This window comes from Nansenia antarctica (genome assembly GCF_963989245.1).
Source record: "Nansenia antarctica genome assembly, chromosome: 9".
NCBI classification, from domain to species: Eukaryota; Metazoa; Chordata; class Actinopteri; order Argentiniformes; family Microstomatidae; genus Nansenia; species Nansenia antarctica.
This window is the reverse complement of record NC_137679.1, coordinates 550,662-571,730: the sequence shown is the minus strand read 5'-3', so window position 1 is coordinate 571,730 and position 21,069 is coordinate 550,662. Positions and strand designations below refer to the sequence as shown.

The window sequence follows — 21,069 nt, the reverse complement described above, 5'->3', positions numbered from 1 at the left end:
CTGCCTTAAACTGCCTTAAACTGTCCTAAACGGCCTTAAACTGCCTTAAACTGTCCTAAACTGTCTTAAACTGTCCTAAACTGCCTTAAACTGTCTTAAACTGCCTTAAACTGCCTTAAACTGTCCTAAACTGCCTTAAACTGTCTTAAACTGCCTTAAACTGCCTTAAACTGTCCTAAACTGCCTTAAACTGCCTTAAACTGTCTTAAACTGCCTTAAACTGCCTTAAACTGTCTTAAACTGCCTTAAACTGTCCTAAACTGCCTTAAACTGTCCTAAACTGCCTTAAACTGCCGTAAACTGCCTTAAACTGTCCTAAACTGCCTTAAACTGTCCTAAACTGCCTTAAACTGCCTTAAACTGCCTTAAACTGTCCTAAACTGCCTTAAACTGCCTTAAACTGCCTTAAACTGTCCTAAACTGCCTTAAACTGTCCTAAACTGCCTTAAACTGTCCTAAACTGCCTTAAACTGCCTTAAACTTGAACTATACTTGTCCTCATTGTCCCTTTCCTAACACCAGGGGAGCCACCCCTCCTAAATTTCGTTGTTTGGTACCTGTACTGTAGCAATGACAATAGTCCATTCATTCATCATTCATTCATTCATTCATTCATTCAAACTGCCTTAAACTGTCTTAAACTGCCTTAAACTGTCTTAAACTGTCTTAAACTGTCTTAAACTGCCTTAAACTGGCTTAAACTGCCTTAAACTGCCTTAAACTGTCCTAAACTGCCTTAAACTGTCCTAAACTGCCTTAAACTGTCCTAAACTGCCTTAAACTGTCCTAAACTGCCTTAAACTGTCTTAAACTGCCTTAAACGGTCTTAAACTGTCCTAAACTGCCTTAAACTGCCTTAAACTGCCTTAAACTGCCTTAAACTGTCTTAAACTGTCTTAAACTGTCTTAAACTGTCTTAAACTGCCTAAAACTGCCTTAACCTGTCCTAAACTGTCTTAAGCCGTCTTAAACTGCCATAAACTGCATAATTTGAATATTAATGCATGTTGCAAAGCTGTGAAGATAAAGTCTGGAATCTATGACGTTAGAAATACATGAGGTTATTCTAATCGTTGGCTCAGCGGCTGACCTTGAGTTTGTGGTTCTCCAGCTGCAGGGTGGTGAGCTGGTCCTGGGTGTCTGCTGCGCTGGTCCTGGGTGTCTGGTCCTGGGTGTCTGTTGCGCTGGTCCTGGGTGTCTGGTCCTGGGTGTCTGCTGCGGGCTCTTTCTTCAGGGCCTCGTTCTCCCTCTGCATCCTCTCCACCACCCTCGTCATCAGGCCGATGGTCTTCTCCAGCTCTGGGACCGTCTTACCGCTACGCCCCGCCTGCACAGGGACAGGTCACGCTCAACGTACAGAGTACTCATACTTACTCCACCTTCACAACACACATGAAAGCCTGGCTGACACAGAACTATACTTGTCCTCATTAATCCCTCTCTGTGCTGCCTCTCCATAATGCCTTTTTTGTATGTTTTGTTTTGTTTAATGTATTGCTGTTTGTAAGTGCTTAATGTTGTGTGGCCTGTAATAGTCCTGTGGCTTCTATGTGCTTGAAATATCGCTGCCCCCATAAGTGTGTATGTGGTGTTTGTTGTAGCCCCTTCAACCACCTCAGCTTGCTTACTTGTGTTTTTTGTCAAATGTGATGTTGGGGTACCTTGTCTCAGCCACGTGTTCTTAGAATATTGAAATGTTTTATTTTAACTAATGACGTTACTTTTCAGGATGCCATGTTGCAACTGGCCGGGGACTTCAGCTGAAAATTAGCCTACTAGGCTAACGCTGCCTTTTTTACTGTATTTTATATGGTTCATGTATTTGGATTGTCCTCGATATAATAAACTAATAAACTAAACTAAACTAAACGTCAAGACTCAGGCTGGGTTGCACCAACCTGGTTTAAACTAATCCAGGTTTACTAAATCCAGGCTTAAACTAGGATTAAATTTAATCAGAGACACGTTGCACATCATTTTAATCCTGCATTAATTAAACCTAGTTTAAACCAGGATTAAATTAAACTAGGTTTAAGATAGGTTTAAAATTTGGTGCAACAGGATTAGTAGATAAGCCTGGATTTAAACCAGTTTAAAATGTAAACAAGGTTGGTGCAACCCAGCCTCAGAGTTGGAGTGTGTATATTTGACACCCTTACTGGATAGTGAATCTGACTCTAAAACGAGACCATCTTTGGCCTGGGTGTCTGTAGGGACAGGGTAAATGGTTCTGGTGGATTAATGGTTAATAGACACGATGCCATGGTATGACAGTCTGGGGGCGGCTGTGTCTCAGGAGCCACCGTCTAATGATCACAAGGTCGGCAGATCGGCGGTTCGAGCCCCGGCTGGTCACATATCGAAGTGTCCTTGGGCAAGACACTGAACCCCCAAATTGCTCCCAGTGAGCGGGCCGGCGCCTTGCATGGCAGCTTGCCGTGTGAATGTGTGTGTGAATGGGTGAATGAGAGGCCGATGTAAAGCGCTTTGGAATAAGGAGATATATAAGTCATCTATATAAGTAATCTATATAAGTCATCTATATAAGTCAGTCTATATAAGTCATCTATATAAGTCATCTATATAAGTCATCTACGTGTATATAAGTCATCTATATAAGTCAGTCTATATAAGTCAGTCTATATAAGTCATCTATATAAGTCATCTATATAAGTCAGTCTATATAAGTCATCTATATAAGTCATCTATATAAGTCAGTCTATATAAGTCAGTCTATATAAGTCATCTATATAAGTCATCTATATAAGTCAGTCTATATAAGTCAGTCTATATAAGTCATCTATATAAGTCAGTCTATATAAGTCAGTCTATATAAGTCATCTATATAAGTCATCTATATAAGTCAGTCTATATAAGTCAGTCTATATAAGTCAGTCTATATAAGTCATCTATATACAGGGGTGCACATAACTTTTTGGGGCCAGTGCTCAGAGGAGCACCTAGGGATGCTGCTTGGTGCTCCCCGAGCTCGCGAGTCACGACCCGTCCCACAGGATGGATGAAAAAGGGATACATGGATAACTTGTATTAGCAAAACGACATTTATTCATAAATAAAGATGAACGAACAAATGATTGTGTGCAAATCAAAAGAAACAAATGCAAAATCAAATGACTGCTCTTTAAGCATGAAAGTCTGTCAGACTCCTTTAAACACAATGAAATCAACTGACATCTCTTTAAGCACTAACTGAATGTCTGTTCTTTAAACACACTGAAATAAACGGACATCTCTTTAAGCACTGCTCTGTTCTGTAAACACTGAAATATTTATTTTTATTTATTTTTTCCAGCTGTTGGTGCGCAAGAGCGCGTTCATGCCGCTGATCTGCCGCGCAGCACGCATTTTGGCGCCGCATGCGCACTGGCGCACCAGTTATGTGCACCCCTGTCTATATAAGTCATCTATATAAGTCAGTCTATATAAGTCATCTATATAAGTTATCTATATAAGTCATCTATATAAGTCAGTCTATATAAGTCAGTCTGTCTAGGTGTGGAGGACCAGTCTGTCTAGGTGTGGAGGACCAGTCTGTCTAGGTGTGGAGGACCAGTCTGTCTAGGTGTGGAGGACCAGTCTGTCTAGGTGTATGGTAGGAGGACCTACCCCGCGGACATGGCCCAGCTTCTTCTCCACCTGGGCTTTCTCCTTCTTCAGAGCGTTGTACATCTCTCTGAGGTCCGTCAGCTGGTCCTGTCCACCAGGACAGATTCATACATGGATGAGTTGGACAACAAAGTAAAGAAAAATGTTCTATCTTTGCACTCGATCAAATTTCAGGACCCTCCTTTCATGACTTGTCCTAGATATGAATGAATGAATGAATGAATGAATAGTTTAATAGTTTAATTAATATGTGCATTCTACCACCCCGGTATCCTTACATTTTCTAAATCACATCAGGATAAGCTAGTATGAAGCTATTTTGCCTGTTTTTCTGTGTAGGAAGCAGGCGGCTAATTTACAAGACGTGCCAACTAGTGGTCGTTGTGTGTAAATAGCAGCATCCCATTGTAAAGACTATGGTCATTTGACCCCTGAGGCGGCTCTTTTAGTAGGTTAAAAAGGCACGGCTGTTCTATTAATCAAGGCAATGTTTCATCTAGTCACTATTTATACGCGGATGAGTTGGAGAAGAAACATCACAGCGTATCATTTACAGGTGAAGGTTTTAATCAAGGCAGTGTCTGGTCTAGTAAGTGTCTGGTCTAGTCGTTTTAATCAAGGCAGTGTCTGGTCTAGTAAGTGTCTGGTCTAGTCGTTTTAATCAAGGCAGTGTCTGGTCTAGTAGTTGAGGTCTAGTAAGTGTCTGGTCTAGTAGTTGAGGTCTGGTCTAGTAGTTGAGGTCTGGTCTAGTAGTTGAGGTCTGGTAAGTGTCTGGTCTAGTAGTTGAGGTCTGGTCTAGTAGTTGAGGTCTGGTAAGTGTCTGGTCTAGTAGTTGAGGTCTGGTCTAGTAGTTGAGGTCTGGTCTAGTAGTTGAGGTCTGGTCTAGTAGTTGAGGCCTGTGGTGGTTGGCCACACCTTCAGCCTGGGCAGGTCCTGGTTGGTCTGCTCCAGTTGGAAGCGGAGCTCCAGGTTCTCGGAGGACAGCTTCAGGTTCTCCCTCTGCAGCTCAAACTCCTTCTGGCCCGGGGTACCAGACCCCCGGCCTGAGGTCTGGAGGGACAGCAGGAGAGAACAACTGTCACACACATATCACATATCACACACACACACACATATCACACACACATCACATATCACACACACATCATATCACACACACATCATATCACACACACATCATATCACACACACACGCACATCATATCTCACACACACACACACACACACACACACACACACACACACACACACACACACACACACACACATCATATCACACACACACACATCTCACACACACACATCTGAAAATAATGCTACAAATATATATATATAAATATATAATGCTATAAAGCTACAAAAGAACAACAACAACTTGATAAGAAGACAAGATGAAGGGAACCAGGTAAGTGTGCACGATCACCACACACACAAACAACAACAACAACAACAAAGGACTGAGGTCAGAGGTACACAGAGGTCACAGGTACACAGAGGACTGGTCAGTGGTACACAGAGGTCAAAAGGTCAGAGGTACACCACGGACTGGGATCCTAACACTGCACGTCCCGGCAGGGTGGGTAACAAGGCCGTCTTTGGTACCTGGAGAGTTTCTGAAGAGGACTGAGATCTGGGCTTCTCTCTGTGCCGACCCTGCTCAGTAAAGGCCTTAGCTCGCTGCCCGCCACACAAGGCGGCTTTCTCTGAAACGTCGAGATCACTCTCTGTGATGTCGTCAGCGAGATTATCAACATCTTTGACGATAACGACACTCTCAGAGTCTTCGCTGACGATGACACTCGGGTCGGCCTCTGGCTCTATTAACACAGACTCCTCTGGTTTCTCCTCGCCGGGCAGCGCCCCCCCCCCCACCCCCATAGTCCTAAACGCTTCCTCCTCCTTCCCTCCAACCCGTTCCTCCCCGACCGCTCCTCCCTCTGTATTTCTATCTCCTCTCCCTCTGTCGCCCGCTGTGTCCTGCTCCATGCTGCCCGTCACCCCCGGCTCAGAAGAGGGTTCAGCAGATCCAGGGATTCTCTCTAACGGTTCGCCAGCCTCTGTCTCTCTTCCCTCTGTCTCAGTCTTAGGGGGCTTGGCACCGTTCTTATTGGATTCCCTGATACCCAGTTCTGTGTCCTGTGTTGCGCTCCTCACAGTCTCAGTATCGACCGCTTCACTAGTGTTCTCAGTGTCAGCAGCAGGTTGTTCTGGGTCCTGCGCTGGTGACTCTTCCTTAGCCTCGTCTACCTTTCCCTGATCTCCGTCTAGTCCTTCTAGTCCTTCTAGTCCTTCTACTCCTTCTACTCCTTCTACTTCTTCTACTTCTTCGTTATCGTTCTGTTCCTCATTCTGTCCTTCTATGTTCTCATCTGTCCTGTCCTGCTCTCGGCTCTCTACACCCTGACCTGTCCTGTCCTGGGCTCGGCTCTCTACACCCTGACCTGTCCTGTCCTCCTGGTCTTTTGTTTGAGTTTCTTTCTCCACTTTGTTTTGTTGCTTTAGCACCCTCATCATCGTCATCATCATCATCGTCAGGTGAGAAGGGTCAATGACCACCTCAGTGTTGGCGGTAGGGCCGGCTGTCCTGGCGGTTGCCCTGGCGACGGTTAATGAGGCCACGCCTTCTCTGCCGTCGTCAAACGTCAGAGAACGACTTCTCCTCAGAGACTTCACATGCACCAAGAGGAGAGGAGAGGAGAGAGGAGAGGAGAGGAGTGGAAGTAAGGAGAGGGGGATGAAAGGGAGGAGTGGAAGTAAGGAGAGGGGGATGAAAGGGAGGAGTGGAAGTAAGGAGAGGAGGATGAAAGGGAGGAGTGGAAGTAAGGAGAGGGGGATGAAAGGGAGGAGTGGAAGTAAGGAGAGGAGGATGAAAGGGAGGAGTGGAAGTAAGGAGAGGGGGATGAAAGGAAGGGAGGAGTGGAAGTAAGGAGAGGGGGATGAAAGGGAGGAGTGGAAGTAAGGAGAGGGGGATGAAAGGGAGGAGTGGAAGTAAGGAGAGGGGGATGAAAGGGAGGGAGGAGTGGAAGTAAGGAGAGGGGGATGAAAGGGAGGAGTGGAAGTAAGGAGAGGGGGATGAAAGGGAGGAGTGGAAGTAAGGAGAGGGGGATGAAAGAAAGGGAGGAGTGGAAGTAAGGAGAGGGGGATGAAAGAAAGGGAGGAGTGGAAGTAAGGAGAGGGGGATGAAAGGGAGGAGTGGAAGTAAGGAGAGGAGGATGAAAGGGAGGAGTGGAAGTAAGGAGAGGGGGATGAAAGGAAGGGAAGAGTGGAAGTAAGGAGAGGGGGATGAAAGGAAGGGAGGAGTGGAAGTAAGGAGAGGGGGATGAAAGGAAGGGAGGAGTGGAAGTAAGGAGAGGAGGATGAAAGGAAGGGAGGAGTGGAAGTAAGGAGAGGGGGATGAAAGGGAGGAGTGGAAGTAAGGAGAGGAGGATGAAAGGAAGGGAGGAGTGGAAGTAAGGAGAGGGGGATGAAAGGAAGGGAGGAGTGGAAGTAAGGAGAGGAGGATGAAAGGAAGGGAGGAGTGGAAGTAAGGAGAGGGGGATGAAAGGAAGGGAGGAGTGGAAGTAAGGAGAGGAGGATGAAAGGAAGGGAGGAGTGGAAGTAAGGAGAGGGGGATGAAAGGGAGGAGTGGAAGTAAGGAGAGGAGGATGAAAGGAAGGGAGGAGTGGAAGTAAGGAGAGGGGGATGAAAGGGAGGAGTGGAAGTAAGGAGAGGGGGATGAAAGGAAGGGAAGAGTGGAAGTAAGGAGAGGGGGATGAAAGGAAGGAAGGAGTGGAAGTAAGGAGAGGAGGATGAAAGGGAGGAGTGGAAGTAAGGAGAGGGGGATGAAAGAAAGGGAGGAGTGTAAGTAAGGAGAGGGGGATGAAAGGAAGGGAGGAGTGGAAGTAAGGAGAGGAGGATGAAAGGGAGGAGTGGAAGTAAGGAGAGGGGGATGAAAGGAAGGGAGGAGTGGAAGTAAGGAGAGGGGGATGAAAGGGAGGAGTGGAAGTAAGGAGAGGGGGATGAAAGGAAGGGAGGAGTGGAAGTAAGGAGAGGGGGATGAAAGGAAGGGAGGAGTGGAAGTAAGGAGAGGGGGATGAAAGGAAGGGAGGTGTGGAAGTAAGGAGAGGGGGATGAAAGGGAGGAGTGGAAGTAAGGAGAGGGGGATGAAAGGAAGGGAGGAGTGGAAGTAAGGAGAGGGGGATGAAAGGAAGGGAGGAGTGGAAGTAAGGAGAGGGGGATGAAAGGAAGGGAGGAGTGGAAGTAAGGAGAGGGGGATGAAAGGGAGGAGTGGAAGTAAGGAGAGGGGGATGAAAGAAAGGGAGGAGTGGAAGTAAGGAGAGGGGGATGAAAGGGAGGAGTGGAAGTAAGGAGAGGGGGATGAAAGAAAGGGAGGAGTGGAAGTAAGGAGAGGGGGATGAAAGGAAGGGAGGAGTGGAAGTAAGGAGAGGGGGATGAAAGGGAGGAGTGGAAGTAAGGAGAGGGGGATGAAAGGAAGGAGTGGAAGTAAGGAGAGGGGGATGAAAGGGAGGAGTGGAAGTAAGGAGAGGGGGATGAAAGGGAGGGAGGAGTGGAAGTAAGGAGAGGGGGATGAAAGAAAGAGAGGAGTGGAAGTAAGGAGAGGGGGATGAAAGGAAGGGAGGAGTGGAAGTAAGGAGAGGAGGATGAAAGGGAGGAGTGGAAGTAAGGAGAGGGGGATGAAAGGAAGGGAGGAGTGGAAGTAAGGAGAGGGGGATGAAAGGAAGGGAGGAGTGGAAGTAAGGAGAGGAGGATGAAAGGGAGGAGTGGAAGTAAGGAGAGGGGGATGAAAGGAAGGAGTGGAAGTAAGGAGAGGGGGATGAAGAAGTAAGGAGAGGGGGATGAAAGGAAGGGAGGAGTGGAAGTAAGGAGAGGGGGATGAAAGAAAGGGAGGAGTGGAAGTAAGGAGAGGGGGATGAAAGAAAGGGAGGAGTGGAAGTAAGGAGAGGGGGATGAAAGAAAGGAGTGGAAGTAAGGAGAGGGGGATGAAAGGGAGGGAGGAGTGGAAGTAAGGAGAGGGGGATGAAAGAAAGGAGTGGAAGTAAGGAGAGGGGGATGAAAGGGAGGAGGAGTGGAAGTAAGGAGAGGGGGATGAAAGGGAGGAGTGGAAGTAAGGAGAGGGGGATGAAAGGGAGGGAGGAGTGGAAGTAAGGAGAGGGGGATGAAAGAAAGGAGTGGAAGTAAGGAGAGGGGATGAAAGGGAGGAGGAGTGGAAGTAAGGAGAGGAGGATGAAAGGAAGGGAGGAGTGGAAGTAAGGAGAGGGGGATGAAAGGGAGGAGTGGAAGTAAGGAGAGGGGGATGAAAGGGAGGGAGGAGTGGAAGTAAGGAGAGGGGGATGAAAGAAAGGGAGGAATGGAAAGAGAGAAGACAGTGAGGTGAAGTGACGAAGCAACACAAGAAAAGAAAGAATAATAGAAAAATAATAGAAGCTTTGTGAGGCCTTGTGAACATGAAATGAGAACACAGATAGTGAGGTCATACACTGTGTAGACGGGTGTTTGTAAACGGAGCCTGTCTGTTGTGTCTGCCTGGGGTGCCAGGGTGAGGTCAGTACTTACGGAGGGTCTGTCTGGTGCCAGGTGAGGTCAGTACTTACGGAGGGTCTGTCTGGTGCCAGGTGAGGTCAGTACTTACGGAGGGTCTGTCTGGTGCCAGGTGAGGTCAGTACTTACGGAGGGTCTGGAGGGAGGCTCCTTGGACCCCTGGTTCTCCAGGGAGTGGAGCCGGTCCTCCAGGCAGCGGTTCCTCAGGCTCAGGTCCTCCATGGCCGCGTCCCGGGGCAACGCCTGCTGCTGTCTACAACAGAGGGAGGAGGGAGGAGGGAGGAGGAGGAGGAGGGAGGAGGGAGGAGGAGGACGAGGGAGGAGGAGGAGGGAGGAGGAGCAGGGAGGTGGGAGGAGGGAGGAGGAGGAGGAGGGAGGAGGGAGGAGGAGGAGGAGGGAGGTGGAGGAGGGAGGTGGGAGGAGGGAGGAGGAGGAGGAGGGAGGTGGGAGGAGGAGGGAGGAGGAAGAGGAGGAGGAGGGAGGAGGAGGGAGGTGGGAGGAGGGAGGTGGGAGGAGGAAGAGGAGGAGGAGGGAGGAGGGAGAAGGAGGAGGAGGAGGGAGGTGGGAGGAGGAAGAGGGAGGTGGGAGGAGGGAGGAGGAGGGAGGTGGGAGGAGGAAGAGGAGGAGGAGGGAGGTGGGAGGAGGAGGAGGGAGGAGGAGGGAGGAGGAGGAGGGAGGAGGGAGGTGGGATGAGGGAGGAGGGAGAAGGGAGGAGGAGGGAGGTGGGAGGAGGAGGAGGGAGGAGGAGGGAGGAGGAAGAGGAGGAGGAGGGAGAAGGAGGAGGGAGGTGGGAGGAGGAGGGAGGTGGGAGGAGGGAGGAGGAGGAGGGAGGAGGGAGGAGGAGGGAGGAGGAGGGAGGTGGGAGGAGGAGGGAGGAGGGAGGTGGGAGGAGGAAGAGGGAGGTGGGAGGAGGGAGGAGGAGGGAGGTGGGAGGAGGAAGAGGAGGAGGAGGGAGGTGGGAGGAGGAGGAGGGAGGAGGAGGGAGGAGGAGGAGGGAGGAGGGAGGTGGGAGGAGGGAGGAGGGAGAAGGGAGGAGGAGGGAGGTGGGAGGAGGAGGAGGGAGGAGGAGGGAGGAGGAAGAGGAGGAGGAGGGAGAAGGAGGAGGGAGGTGGGAGGAGGAGGGAGGTGGGAGGAGGGAGGAGGAGGAGGGAGGAGGAGGAGGGAGGTGGGAGGAGGAGGAGGGAGGAGGGAGGTGGGAGGTGGGAGGAGGAGGAGGAGGGAGGAGGAGGGAGGTGGGAGGAGGGAGGAGGCGGAGGGAGGAGGAGGAGGAGGGAGGTGGGAGGAGGAAGAGGAGGAGGAGGGAGGAGGTGGGAGGAGGAGGAGGAAGAGGAGGAGGAGGGAGGAGGAGGAGGGAGGTGGGAGGAGGAGGAGGGAGGAGGGAGGTGGGAGGAGGGAGGAGGAGGAGGGAGGAGGGAGGAGGGAGGTGGGAGGAGGAAGAGGAGGAGGAGGGAGGAGGGAGGTGGGAGGAGGAGGGAGGAGGAAGAGGAGGAGGAGGGAGGTGGGAGGAGGAGGAGGGAGGAGGGAGGAGGGAGGTGGGAGGAGGGAGGTGGGAGGAGGAGGGAGGAGGAGGAGGAGGGAGGAGGGAGGTGGGAGGTGTAGTTTTATAATCAACAGAGGGAGGTGTCCTAGATTTATAATCAACAGAGGGAGGAGGGAGGTGTCCTAGTTTATAATCAACAGAGGGAGGAGGGAGGTGTCCTAGTTTTATAATCAACGGAGGGAGGTGGGAGGTGTCCTAGATTTATAATCAACAGAGGGAGGAGGGAGGTGTCCTAGATTTATAATCAACAGAGGGAGGTGTCCTAGATTTATAATCAACAGAGGGAGGAGGGAGGTGTCCTAGTTTTATAATCAACGGAGGGAGGTGGGAGGTGTCCTAGTTTTATAATCAAATATACTGAGAGACAAGGGGTGAATCCCAATTCACCACTCCGGCTCCGTTTTCACCCCTCCGCTCCATTTTGCGCGTTCACGTGTAGCCGTAGTGGTGTCCCAATTCATTACTCATTTAGGGTTAGGGTTAGGGCGGGGGTCGGCAACCTGCGGCTCTAGAGCCGCACGCGGCTCTTTAGCGCCGCCCTAGTGGCTCCCTGGAGCTTTTTCAAAAATGTCTGTTTTTTTTAATTAATTTTTTATTTTTTATATGGTTTCTGTAGGAGGACAAACATGACGCAAACATTCTTAACGTTTTCCAATGCTGTAAAAATGTGCAGAATAAATATTACATTTCAACATTTCTGTCAACGAAGATTTGCGTCATAGCTGTGGTGCTATTGTTATTGTGTACAGGCCACCGTAGTCAGGTGCCAGGCAGGTGGCTGTTGCGAACGAACCGGCGGGTGTGTGATGGGCCATGGGTCCTAAAGGGAAAAAGAGAAAGATTGCTGAGGAGAACAGAGGATTCAACAGTTCTTGGACCGAATCATTTGCTTTCATTGCCAATGCGGAAGGATTGCCTGCATGTTTGCTCTGTAATGAGAAGTTGTCAAATAACAAAAAAAGTAATTTGGAAAGACATTTCCAGGGAAGGCATGCTACATTTGCAGCCGAGTACCCAGTTGGGAGTCAAAGAAAAAGTGTGATTGCATTACTTAGAAAAAGAGAAATTAGAAGAGCACAAAGATCGATTTAAGAAGTGGATCGCATCTCCGAACTCCACTACTGCTGCTAGTTTTGTTGCAACCCGGGAGATAATAAAGCGTGGAAAACCGTTCACAGATGGTGACTACATGAAGGATTCATTCATTAAAATAGCAGAGCACCTATTTTCAGACTTCAAAAACAAAACCGAGATAATACAGAAAATTAAAGACATGCCTCTCTCCGCAAAGACAGTGAAGGAAAGGGCCATTCAAATGGCAGGCAACATCACCAATCAGCAAATCAAGGACATTAATTCAGCTCCAGCATACTCAATTGCCTGTGATGAGTCGTGTGATGTGATCGATATTGAACAGACAGCGCTGTTATGCAGGTATGTGAACTCTGATGGGCCGCAAGAAGAAATTATCGAATTAATACCACTGAAAGGCCAAACACGGGGGAAGGACATATGTGAGGCTGTGCTGAAGTGTTTAAATGACAATGGAATAAACACCAACCACCTGATTTCAGTGTCTACAGATGGGGCGCCCAGTATGAGAGGATCACAAAAGGGGTTTGTGACTTTACTACAGAAAGCGTTGGGTCGAAATCTGCTTGCATTTCACTGCATCTTGCACCAAGAAGCACTGTGTGCACAAACATTCCCGCCGGAGTGTATGGAGGTGATGAAACTTGTCATCGAGATGGTGAACAAGATAATTGCAAAAGCATTAAACCACCGTCAGTTCCGTGCATTGCTAGATGAAGTTGACAGCGAATATTCCGATCTCCTGCTACACAACAAAGTCCGATGGCTGTCCAGGGGTGAGGTTTTGCGTCGCTTTGTTGCTTGTTTAGAACACGTGAAAACATTCCTGAAAAGCAAAGACCTGAACTACCCGCAACTGGAAGATACCGAGTGGCTGGAAAAACTGCACTTTATGGTGGATATGACAAGTCACCTAAACATGCTGAATAAAAGTCTCCAGGGGCGGGGAAACACTGCACTGCAAATGCTGGAAGCTGTTTTGTCATTCGAGCGCAAACTGACTGTATTCGCCAGAGATGTACAGCGAGGCACGCTCTCTCACTTCCCCTCCCTGAGAGAGTTCAAAGAAGCCCACCACGATCACACACTCAATGGTGATTATTTACAAGGTGCGATCGTTGATATGCAAACTGCATTTGGGAGCAGATTTAGCGAGTTCCGAAAGGAAAAAATGTCACTATCTTTCCCTGTCACACCCCTGGAGATTGACCCGTCCTTATTGAACACATTCCCAGGAGTAAATCAAGCTGACCTTGAAATGGAAATGGCCGAGATAGCTGACAAAGATTTATGGGTGTCCAAGTTCAAAAGTCTGACAGCCGAGCTTGAAGACGTCACTCGCCAGAAAGCCCAGCTTGCCCAAAGCCACAAATGGAGCGAAATTGAAAGCCTCCCAACACCCGAGAAACTTGTGTTTGAAACATGGAATGCTCTTCCTGACAGTTATGGGAACATGAAGACATATGCATTTGGAGTATTATCCATATTTGGATCAACATACCTGTGCGAGCAGATATTCTCAAACATGAACTACATCAAATCCAAATACCGCACCCGCCTCACAGATGAGAGCTTGCAGTCCTGCGTGAAGATTAAAGTTACATCTTACATGCCCGATGTTGAGAAGCTGTCCAGTGAGGTCCGAAAACAGAAGTCACATTAAACGGGTAAGAACACACTCCTGTCATAGGCACATATTTAGTAACAAAGTGGCTGTTTTTATAAAGTGATTTCAGATTTTTGTCAGTATATATTTGGAATGACACATAGGGATATTATTGTGTTTTGTTGCTCAGGTCCGAGGATTGTGCGTGTCAAAAGAGAAGAGGATGCTGCTGTGTTTTACCCTTCACTAGCAGTTCTGTTCAGTTCACTTCACTTCAGTTCTAGCACTGACTTACTTGGCATTGGCAGAAAACTAAAGAGAAGAGGATAATGCACAGAAATCGAACTTAAACTGTATTATTTAAATGTAAAATACTTTACCTTTTCAAAAGGCTGCTGTTTTATTGTTTATAATTGCAGGCTGCGTTTTAACTGCAGGCTGCGTTTTATTGCACTGTTTGCCCAGATAAGGGGGAAAAGAGAAGAGGATTGTATTGTATTCGACTTATATGTTGTATTCGTATTGTATTATTGAGGGTTGAAGAGGACTGCATTATTCCATGGGGAGGTCTGAAATTACAGGAGGCCTATTATGCACGTTCCATTTTGTTGTTGTTTTTTCGAATCCTCAAAATAAAAATGACATCAAAAATGTGATTTCTTTATTGTAATTCTATAATTTCATCAATGCAACGAAACATAATACATTAATATTGTAATGGAAGTTAAACTTAAAGCACCGTCGTACAGCAGAGTAGTCACGTGGTGCGTCATTCTCTCCAGGGTGCGCTGCAGCGAAAATAAACATTTAATCATGAATGCTCATTATGTATTTGTCGCCTACCTAGTAATTTTTTTGATAGTAGGCTAATATAGCTAATATAGACACTTACAGCATGTGTTGCCTTCATTATAAGGCTTATATAAGGCTTTAATTTTTTTGCGGCTCCAGACAGATTCGTTTTTTGTTTTTTTGGTCCAATATGGCTCTTTCAACATTTTGGGTTGCCGACCCCTGGGTTAGGGTTAGGTTTTTTTTCCATGGCTCCGTTTGGAGAAAATCTTGACCCTCGTTCCATTCGGAGCCATGAGACTCCCTTCCGGCATGCATTGCGAATCATCTACAGAAATGTTATTTTCGCTCTCGTAATACGGAAGCGAGCCTGAAATGTCATTTACTTTTTCTGGAATTACTTGTAATTAAAGACTTGAAAAATTATGATAACCATCGTATTATCTTCGTTTAATGTCATTTCAATGCATTATAGACCTTTTCTTTACAACAAGCATAACAAAAAAGATCGCTATTATGCCGCTATTGTGCCTATAAAGGAGCGCCCCATGGAAGCGTCAAGCACAGCCTTCCCATAAGGAGAGCGATTCACATCGAGATGTACATTCCTGTTTAGAAATAAAAGATTACCTGTGGCGTTTGACAGCGGATGATGATAGACATATTTAATGTGAAGTTATCTATCTAATGTTAGGCTGATCTGTGCATGATAGACGCGCATGACCTATTTCCATGTTTTATTTACAGCTATGGCACGTATTAAACCAAAACAACCCGCAATCCTATCCGAGCAGTTGTTATTATGTTATATTGTTCTTCTTCTTCTTCGGCGTTTGGGTAGCTGTTTTTCCTCTCCACTCCACCAGGCTCGGGGCCGAGGGGCTACCCTTTTACCACCCCGAGACCTGGTTGAGGGGCTCACCTGGGCTATATTTCTGGACACCCCTCCAGAAGCCACGTCATCGTCTCGTCATCTAATACCGACAGGCCATGCATCCCGTTGGGTGGGTGGTACACCGGGCAATCCAGGATAACATGGTCTGCGGTTTGGTCCTCTGCGCCACACTCACACGACGCATTTGGGGCCAAGCCCCATCTGTGCATTGATGAGCGGAAACGCCCGACGCCGGTCCGGAGACGATTGAGCCTCACCCAGGATAGCCTTGGCAAGTCCATCCCGAGGGGCTCAGGGCCGGCGACTGGGATGTGGTCGCGGAGTTTGGAGGTGTTAGCCTCCCACTCCGCGCGCCACATATAATCCGCCCATCCTGCCGCACTGATGTTGAGATCTCTGCATTGCTGCCTGAGATCCTGTGCGGCAGGCACAAATGGGTGTCTCGACTTGAGACGCCGGGAGGGCTCCGCTGTTATAGTGAGCCTATCATGGAGCAGATGGTTATTAAGCTCCACGGCCCGGCAGGCGAGACGTGCTGTGGCTCCCATGCGGCGGAGGCCTGCGGGCTGGATGCCTGCTAGGATGGGAAGGTTGTCCACGGGGGTAGGACGCAGGCATCCTGTCACAATGCGCAAGGCTTCGTTTATAGGTGAGTTGATGAGGCGGGTGTGGGCACTGCAACACCATACTGGGGCGCAGTATCCACTAGTTGGGGTCTCTAAAGCTAGACAAGCGAATAGAGAGCATTCAGCATCCGTGCATGTTGATGTGGCGTGGCAAACACCTTCTCGTGGTGCCCCCCGTAAGTAGCTAATGACTGCCAAAAGCAAGAAGCGAAACAAAGTTTGCCAACCAGGGCCCCTCACCCGGGCTGGTGTTCGGCAGCAGCCGGGGGAGAGGTCTGCTGACCTAGAACCCAGAATACTGCAGCTGAACACCGAAGGACTAACCCCCAGTTATATTGTTGATGGGTTATATAATTTAATGTTATTTCAATGCATTATAGACCTTTTCTTTATAACAAGCATAACAAAAGAAATCGCTGTTATGCCGAGGTGCTGTGCCTATGCTTAACATTACCTGTGGTGTTTGACAGCATGATAGGCGCGAATTTCCCCCCCTTGGTGGTATATGACGCTATAGTTGTTATTATACCAAAACAACCGGCAATCTAATCTGAGCAATTGTTATTATGTACTATTATCGATGGATGTGCCATTTTTGATGGAGGGCAGTGAGCGGGGGACTCATCAAGGACATGTAGTTAATTAATGCAGTGGACAGCGGCTGTTTCTCCAGCGTTCCTGTCACTTCGGATTTCGTAACGTCATAAAATAAAATCTGTAAGTCATGCATTTTTCCATGTTTCCCTTTGATGGCATATGACGCCGTAAATGTAACTAAAGTTCAGCCTCGAAGTTGTTGCACTGTTGTCCTATATCAGTGCAGACTGGCAGGGTAGGAGCACAGGTTTCATACAGGTTAGAGCGCCGTTATTCTGTCATGGTCTGATAATGAAGCATTGTTCTTTTTTATTTGATGACTTGTTTGATCGATTGATAGCGTTCAAGTTCATTCAAGTCGTGAATGAATCGCGAGCGTCAATGCTTTTCTACGATACTACGTGTAATGTCACTTGGACATAGAATAATAAGACACTTGAGTCTGGGTTCAACAAAGGTATAACCAGTTTACTTCGGTTCTCTCGACACCTGTCAGTCACCTACTGGTATATCACGAACTCTCTCTAAGGCGCATGCGCCGTCCTGACTATGAATTAACCCATTCATTACACTACGGATGACGTATTAGTCGTGAAGGGTTGTCCCATTTCCCCCGGGGAACCACTACGGCTTGTGGCTCTGTTCGGAGGCCTTGGCTCCAAAGCGAGTGACTCCAAAACGAGCCGAAGTGGTAGAAAAGAGAATCGGGATTGGGCCAGGGTCTCACTCTTTTAACAGGGTTCCCACACCTTCTGAAACATCACATTCAAGCACCTTTCAAGGACTTTCAAGACTCAATTCCCTCAAATTCAAGGAGCCAACACGGCATAGTTTGAGACAGACCTAGTTGACGAGCGAAATCAAATATTTTTTAATATATAGATTTTTTTTTGAGAGAGAGAGAGAGAGAGAGAGAGAGAGAGAGAGAGGGGAATTCAAGCACTTTCAATGACCCATGTCTATTTTCAAAAACATTTAATACCTTGATTTCTTTTTCTCATATTCACAAACTTTCAAGGATTTCTAGGACCCGTGGGAACCCTGTGTTCAGTGTTGGGCAACCAAAACATTCCTGTTCACAGAGTGAGTAGGGTTTGTTTCCTGTTGACAGAGTGGGTAGGGTTTGTTTCCTGTTGACAGAGAGGGTAGGGTTTGTTTCCTGTTGACAGAGTGAGTAGGGTTTGTTTCCTGTTGACAGAGTGAGTAGGGTTTGTTTCCTGTTGACAGAGTGGGTAGGGTTTGTTTCCTGTTCACAGAGTGGGTAGGGTTTGTTTCCTGTTCACAGAGTGGGTAGGGTTTGTTTCCTGTTGACAGAGTGGGTAGGGTTTGTTTCCTGTTGACAGAGTGGGTAGGGTTTGTTTCCTGTTGACAGAGTGGGTAGGGTTTGTTTCCTGTTGACAGAGTGGGTAGGGTTTGTTTCCTGTTGACAGAGTGGGTAGGGTTTGTTTCCTGTTGACAGAGTGGGTAGGGTTTGTTTCCTGTTCACAGAGTGAGTAGGGTTTGTTTCCTGTTCACAGAGTGGGTAGGGTTTGTTTCCTGTTCACAGAGTGAGTAGGGTTTGTTTCCTGTTCACAGAGTGGGTAGGGTTTGTTTCCTGTTCACAGAGTGGGTAGGGTTTGTTTCCTGTTCACAGAGTGGGTAGGGTTTGTTTCCTGTTGACAGAGTGGGTAGGGTTTGTTTCCTGTTCACAGAGTGGGTAGGGTTTGTTTCCTGTTGACAGAGTGGGTAGGGTTTGTTTCCTGTTGACAGAGTGGGTAGGGTTTGTTTCCTGTTCACAGAGTGGGTAGGGTTTGTTTCCTGTTGACAGAGTGGGTAGGGTTTGTTTCCTGTTGACAGAGTGGGTAGGGTTTGTTTCCTGTTCACAGAGTGGGTAGGGTTTGTTTCCTGTTCACAGAGTGAGTAGGGTTTGTTTCCTGTTCACAGAGTGAGTAGGGTTTGTTTCCTGTTCACAGAGTGAGTAGGGTTTGTTTCCTGTTCACAGAGTGGGTAGGGTTTGTTTCCTGTTCACAGAGTGAGTAGGGTTTGTTTCCTGTTGACAGAGAGGGTAGGGTTTGTTTCCTGTTCACAGAGTGGGTAGGGTTTGTTTCCTGTTCACAGAGTGGGTAGGGTTTGTTTCCTGTTCACAGAGTGGGTAGGGTTTGTTTCCTGTTGACAGAGAGGGTAGGGTTTGTTTCCTGTTCACAGAGTGAGTAGGGTTTGTTTCCTGTTGACAGAGTGGGTAGGGTTTGTTTCCTGTTCACAGAGTGAGTAGGGTTTGTTTCCTGTTCACAGAGTGGGTAGGGTTTGTTTCCTGTTCACAGAGTGGGTAGGGTTTGTTTCCTGTTCACAGAGTGGGTAGGGTTTGTTTCCTGTTCACAGAGTGGGTAGGGTTTGTTTCCTGTTCACAGAGTGGGTAGGGTTTGTTTCCTGTTCACAGAGTGGGTAGGGTTTGTTTCCTGTTCACAGAGTGAGTAGGGTTTGTTTCCTGTTGACAGAGTGAGTAGGGTTTGTTTCCTGTTGACAGAGTGGGTAGGGTTTGTTTCCTGTTCACAGAGTGAGTAGGGTTTGTTTCCTGTTCACAGAGTGGGTAGGGTTTGTTTCCTGTTCACAGAGTGGGTAGGGTTTGTTTCCTGTTCACAGAGTGAGTAGGGTTTGTTTCCTGTTCACAGAGAGGGTAGGGTTTGTTTCCTGTTCACAGAGTGGGTAGGGTTTGTTTCCTGTTGACAGAGTGGGTAGGGTTTGTTTCCTGTTCACAGAGTGAGTAGGGTTTGTTTCCTGTTGACAGAGTGGGTAGGGTTTGTTTCCTGTTCACAGAGTGAGTAGGGTTTGTTTCCTGTTGACAGAGAGGGTAGGGTTTGTTTCCTGTTCACAGAGTGAGTAGGGTTTGTTTCCTGTTCACAGAGTGGGTAGGGTTTGTTTCCTGTTCACAGAGTGGGTAGGGTTTGTTTCCTGTTGACAGAGTGAGTAGGGTTTGTTTCCTGTTCACAGAGAGAGTAGGGTTTGTTTCCTGTTCACAGAGTGGGTAGGGTTTGTTTCCTGTTCACAGAGTGAGTAGGGTTTGTTTCCTGTTCACAGAGAGAGTAGGGTTTGTTTCCTGTTGACAGAGTGGGTAGGGTTTGTTTCCTGTTCACAGAGTGGGTAGGGTTTGTTTCCTGTTCACAGAGTGGGTAGGGTTTGTTTCCTGTTCACAGAGTGGGTAGGGTTTGTTTCCTGTTCACAGAGTGGGTAGGGTTTGTTTCCTGTTCACAGAGTGGGTAGGGTTTGTTTCCTGTTGACAGAGTGGGTAGGGTTTGTTTCCTGTTCACAGAGTGGGCAGGGTTTGTTTCCTGTTCACAGAGTGAGTAGGGTTTGTTTCCTGTTGACAGAGTGGGTAGGGTTTGTTTCCTGTTCACAGAGTGAGTAGGGTTTGTTTCCTGTTGACAGAGTGGTTAGGGTTTGTTTCCTGTTGACAGAGAGAGTAGGGTTTGTTTCCTGTTCACAGAGTGGGTAGGGTTTGTTTCCTGTTGACAGAGAGGGTAGGGTTTGTTTCCTGTTCACAGAGTGAGTAGGGTTTGTTTCCTGTTGACAGAGAGAGTAGGGTTTGTTTCCTGTTCACAGAGTGGGTAGGGTTTGTTTCCTGTTGACAGAGAGGGTAGGGTTTGTTTCCTGTTGACAGAGTGGGTAGGGTTTGTTTCCTGTTCACAGAGTGAGTAGGGTTTGTTTCCTGTTGACAGAGTGAGTAGGGTTTGTTTCCTGTTCACAGAGTGGGTAGGGTTTGTTTCCTGTTCACAGAGTGGGTAGGGTTTGTTTCCTGTTCACAGAGTGAGTAGGGTTTGTTTCCTGTTCACAGAGTGAGTAGGGTTTGTTTCCTGTTCACAGAGTGAGTAGGGTTTGTTTCCTGTTGACAGAGTGGGTAGGGTTTGTTTCCTGTTCACAGAGTGGGTAGGGTTTGTTTCCTGTTCACAGAGTGGGTAGGGTTTGTTTCCTGTTGACAGAGTGAGTAGGGTTTGTTTCCTGTTCACAGAGTGGGTAGGGTTTGTTTCCTGTTCACAGAGTGGGTAGGGTTTGTTTCCTGTTCACAGAGTGAGTAGGGTTTGTTTCCTGTTCACAGAGTGAGTAGGGTTTGTTTCCTGTTCACAGAGTGAGTAGGGTTTGTTTCCTGTTGACAGAGTGGGTAGGGTTTGTTTCCTGTTCACAGAGTGGGTAGGGTTTGTTTCCTGTTCACAGAGTGAGTAGGGTTTGTTTCCTGTTCACAGAGTGAGTAGGGTTTGTTTCCTGTTGACAGAGTGGGTAGGGTTTGTTTCCTGTTCACAGAGTGGGTAGGGTTTGTTTCCTGTTGACAGAGTGGGTAGGGTTTGTTTCCTGTTCACAGAGTGAGTAGGGTTTGTTTCCTGTTGACAGAGAGGGTAGGGTTTGTTTCCTGTTCACAGAGTGGGTAGGGTTTGTTTCCTGTTCACAGAGTGGGTAGGGTTTGTTTCCTGTTGACAGAGTGAGTAGGGTTTGTTTCCTGTTGACAGAGAGGGTAGGGTTTGTTTCCTGTTGACAGAGTGGGTAGGGTTTGTTTCCTGTTGACAGAGTGGGTAGGGTTTGTTTCCTGTTCACAGAGTGAGTAGGGTTTGTTTCCTGTTGACAGAGTGGGTAGGGTTTGTTTCCTGTTCACAGAGTGAGTAGGGTTTGTTTCCTGTTGACAGAGAGGGTAGGGTTTGTTTCCTGTTCACAGAGTGGGTAGGGTTTGTTTCCTGTTCACAGAGTGAGTAGGGTTTGTTTCCTGTTGACAGAGTGAGTAGGGTTTGTTTCC

General features: G+C 47.8%; 1 protein-coding gene across 1 annotated transcript in view; it reads right to left on the bottom strand.

Annotated features, from left to right (window-relative positions):
* Positions 1 to 21,069, bottom strand: part of cep290 (centrosomal protein 290) — a gene marked incomplete at its 3' end in the record, with an annotated part of 134,070 nt that overhangs the window by 12,446 nt on the left and 100,555 nt on the right. The window contains exons 40-43 of the mRNA XM_080539129.1: positions 9,295 to 9,418; positions 4,543 to 4,677; positions 3,628 to 3,714; positions 1,091 to 1,327 (exon numbers count right to left, since the gene is read on the bottom strand). Of these exons, the coding sequence (XP_080395255.1) occupies positions 1,091 to 1,327; positions 3,628 to 3,714; positions 4,543 to 4,677; positions 9,295 to 9,418 (583 nt within the window). The remainder of the gene's footprint in view (positions 1 to 1,090; positions 1,328 to 3,627; positions 3,715 to 4,542; positions 4,678 to 9,294; positions 9,419 to 21,069) is intronic.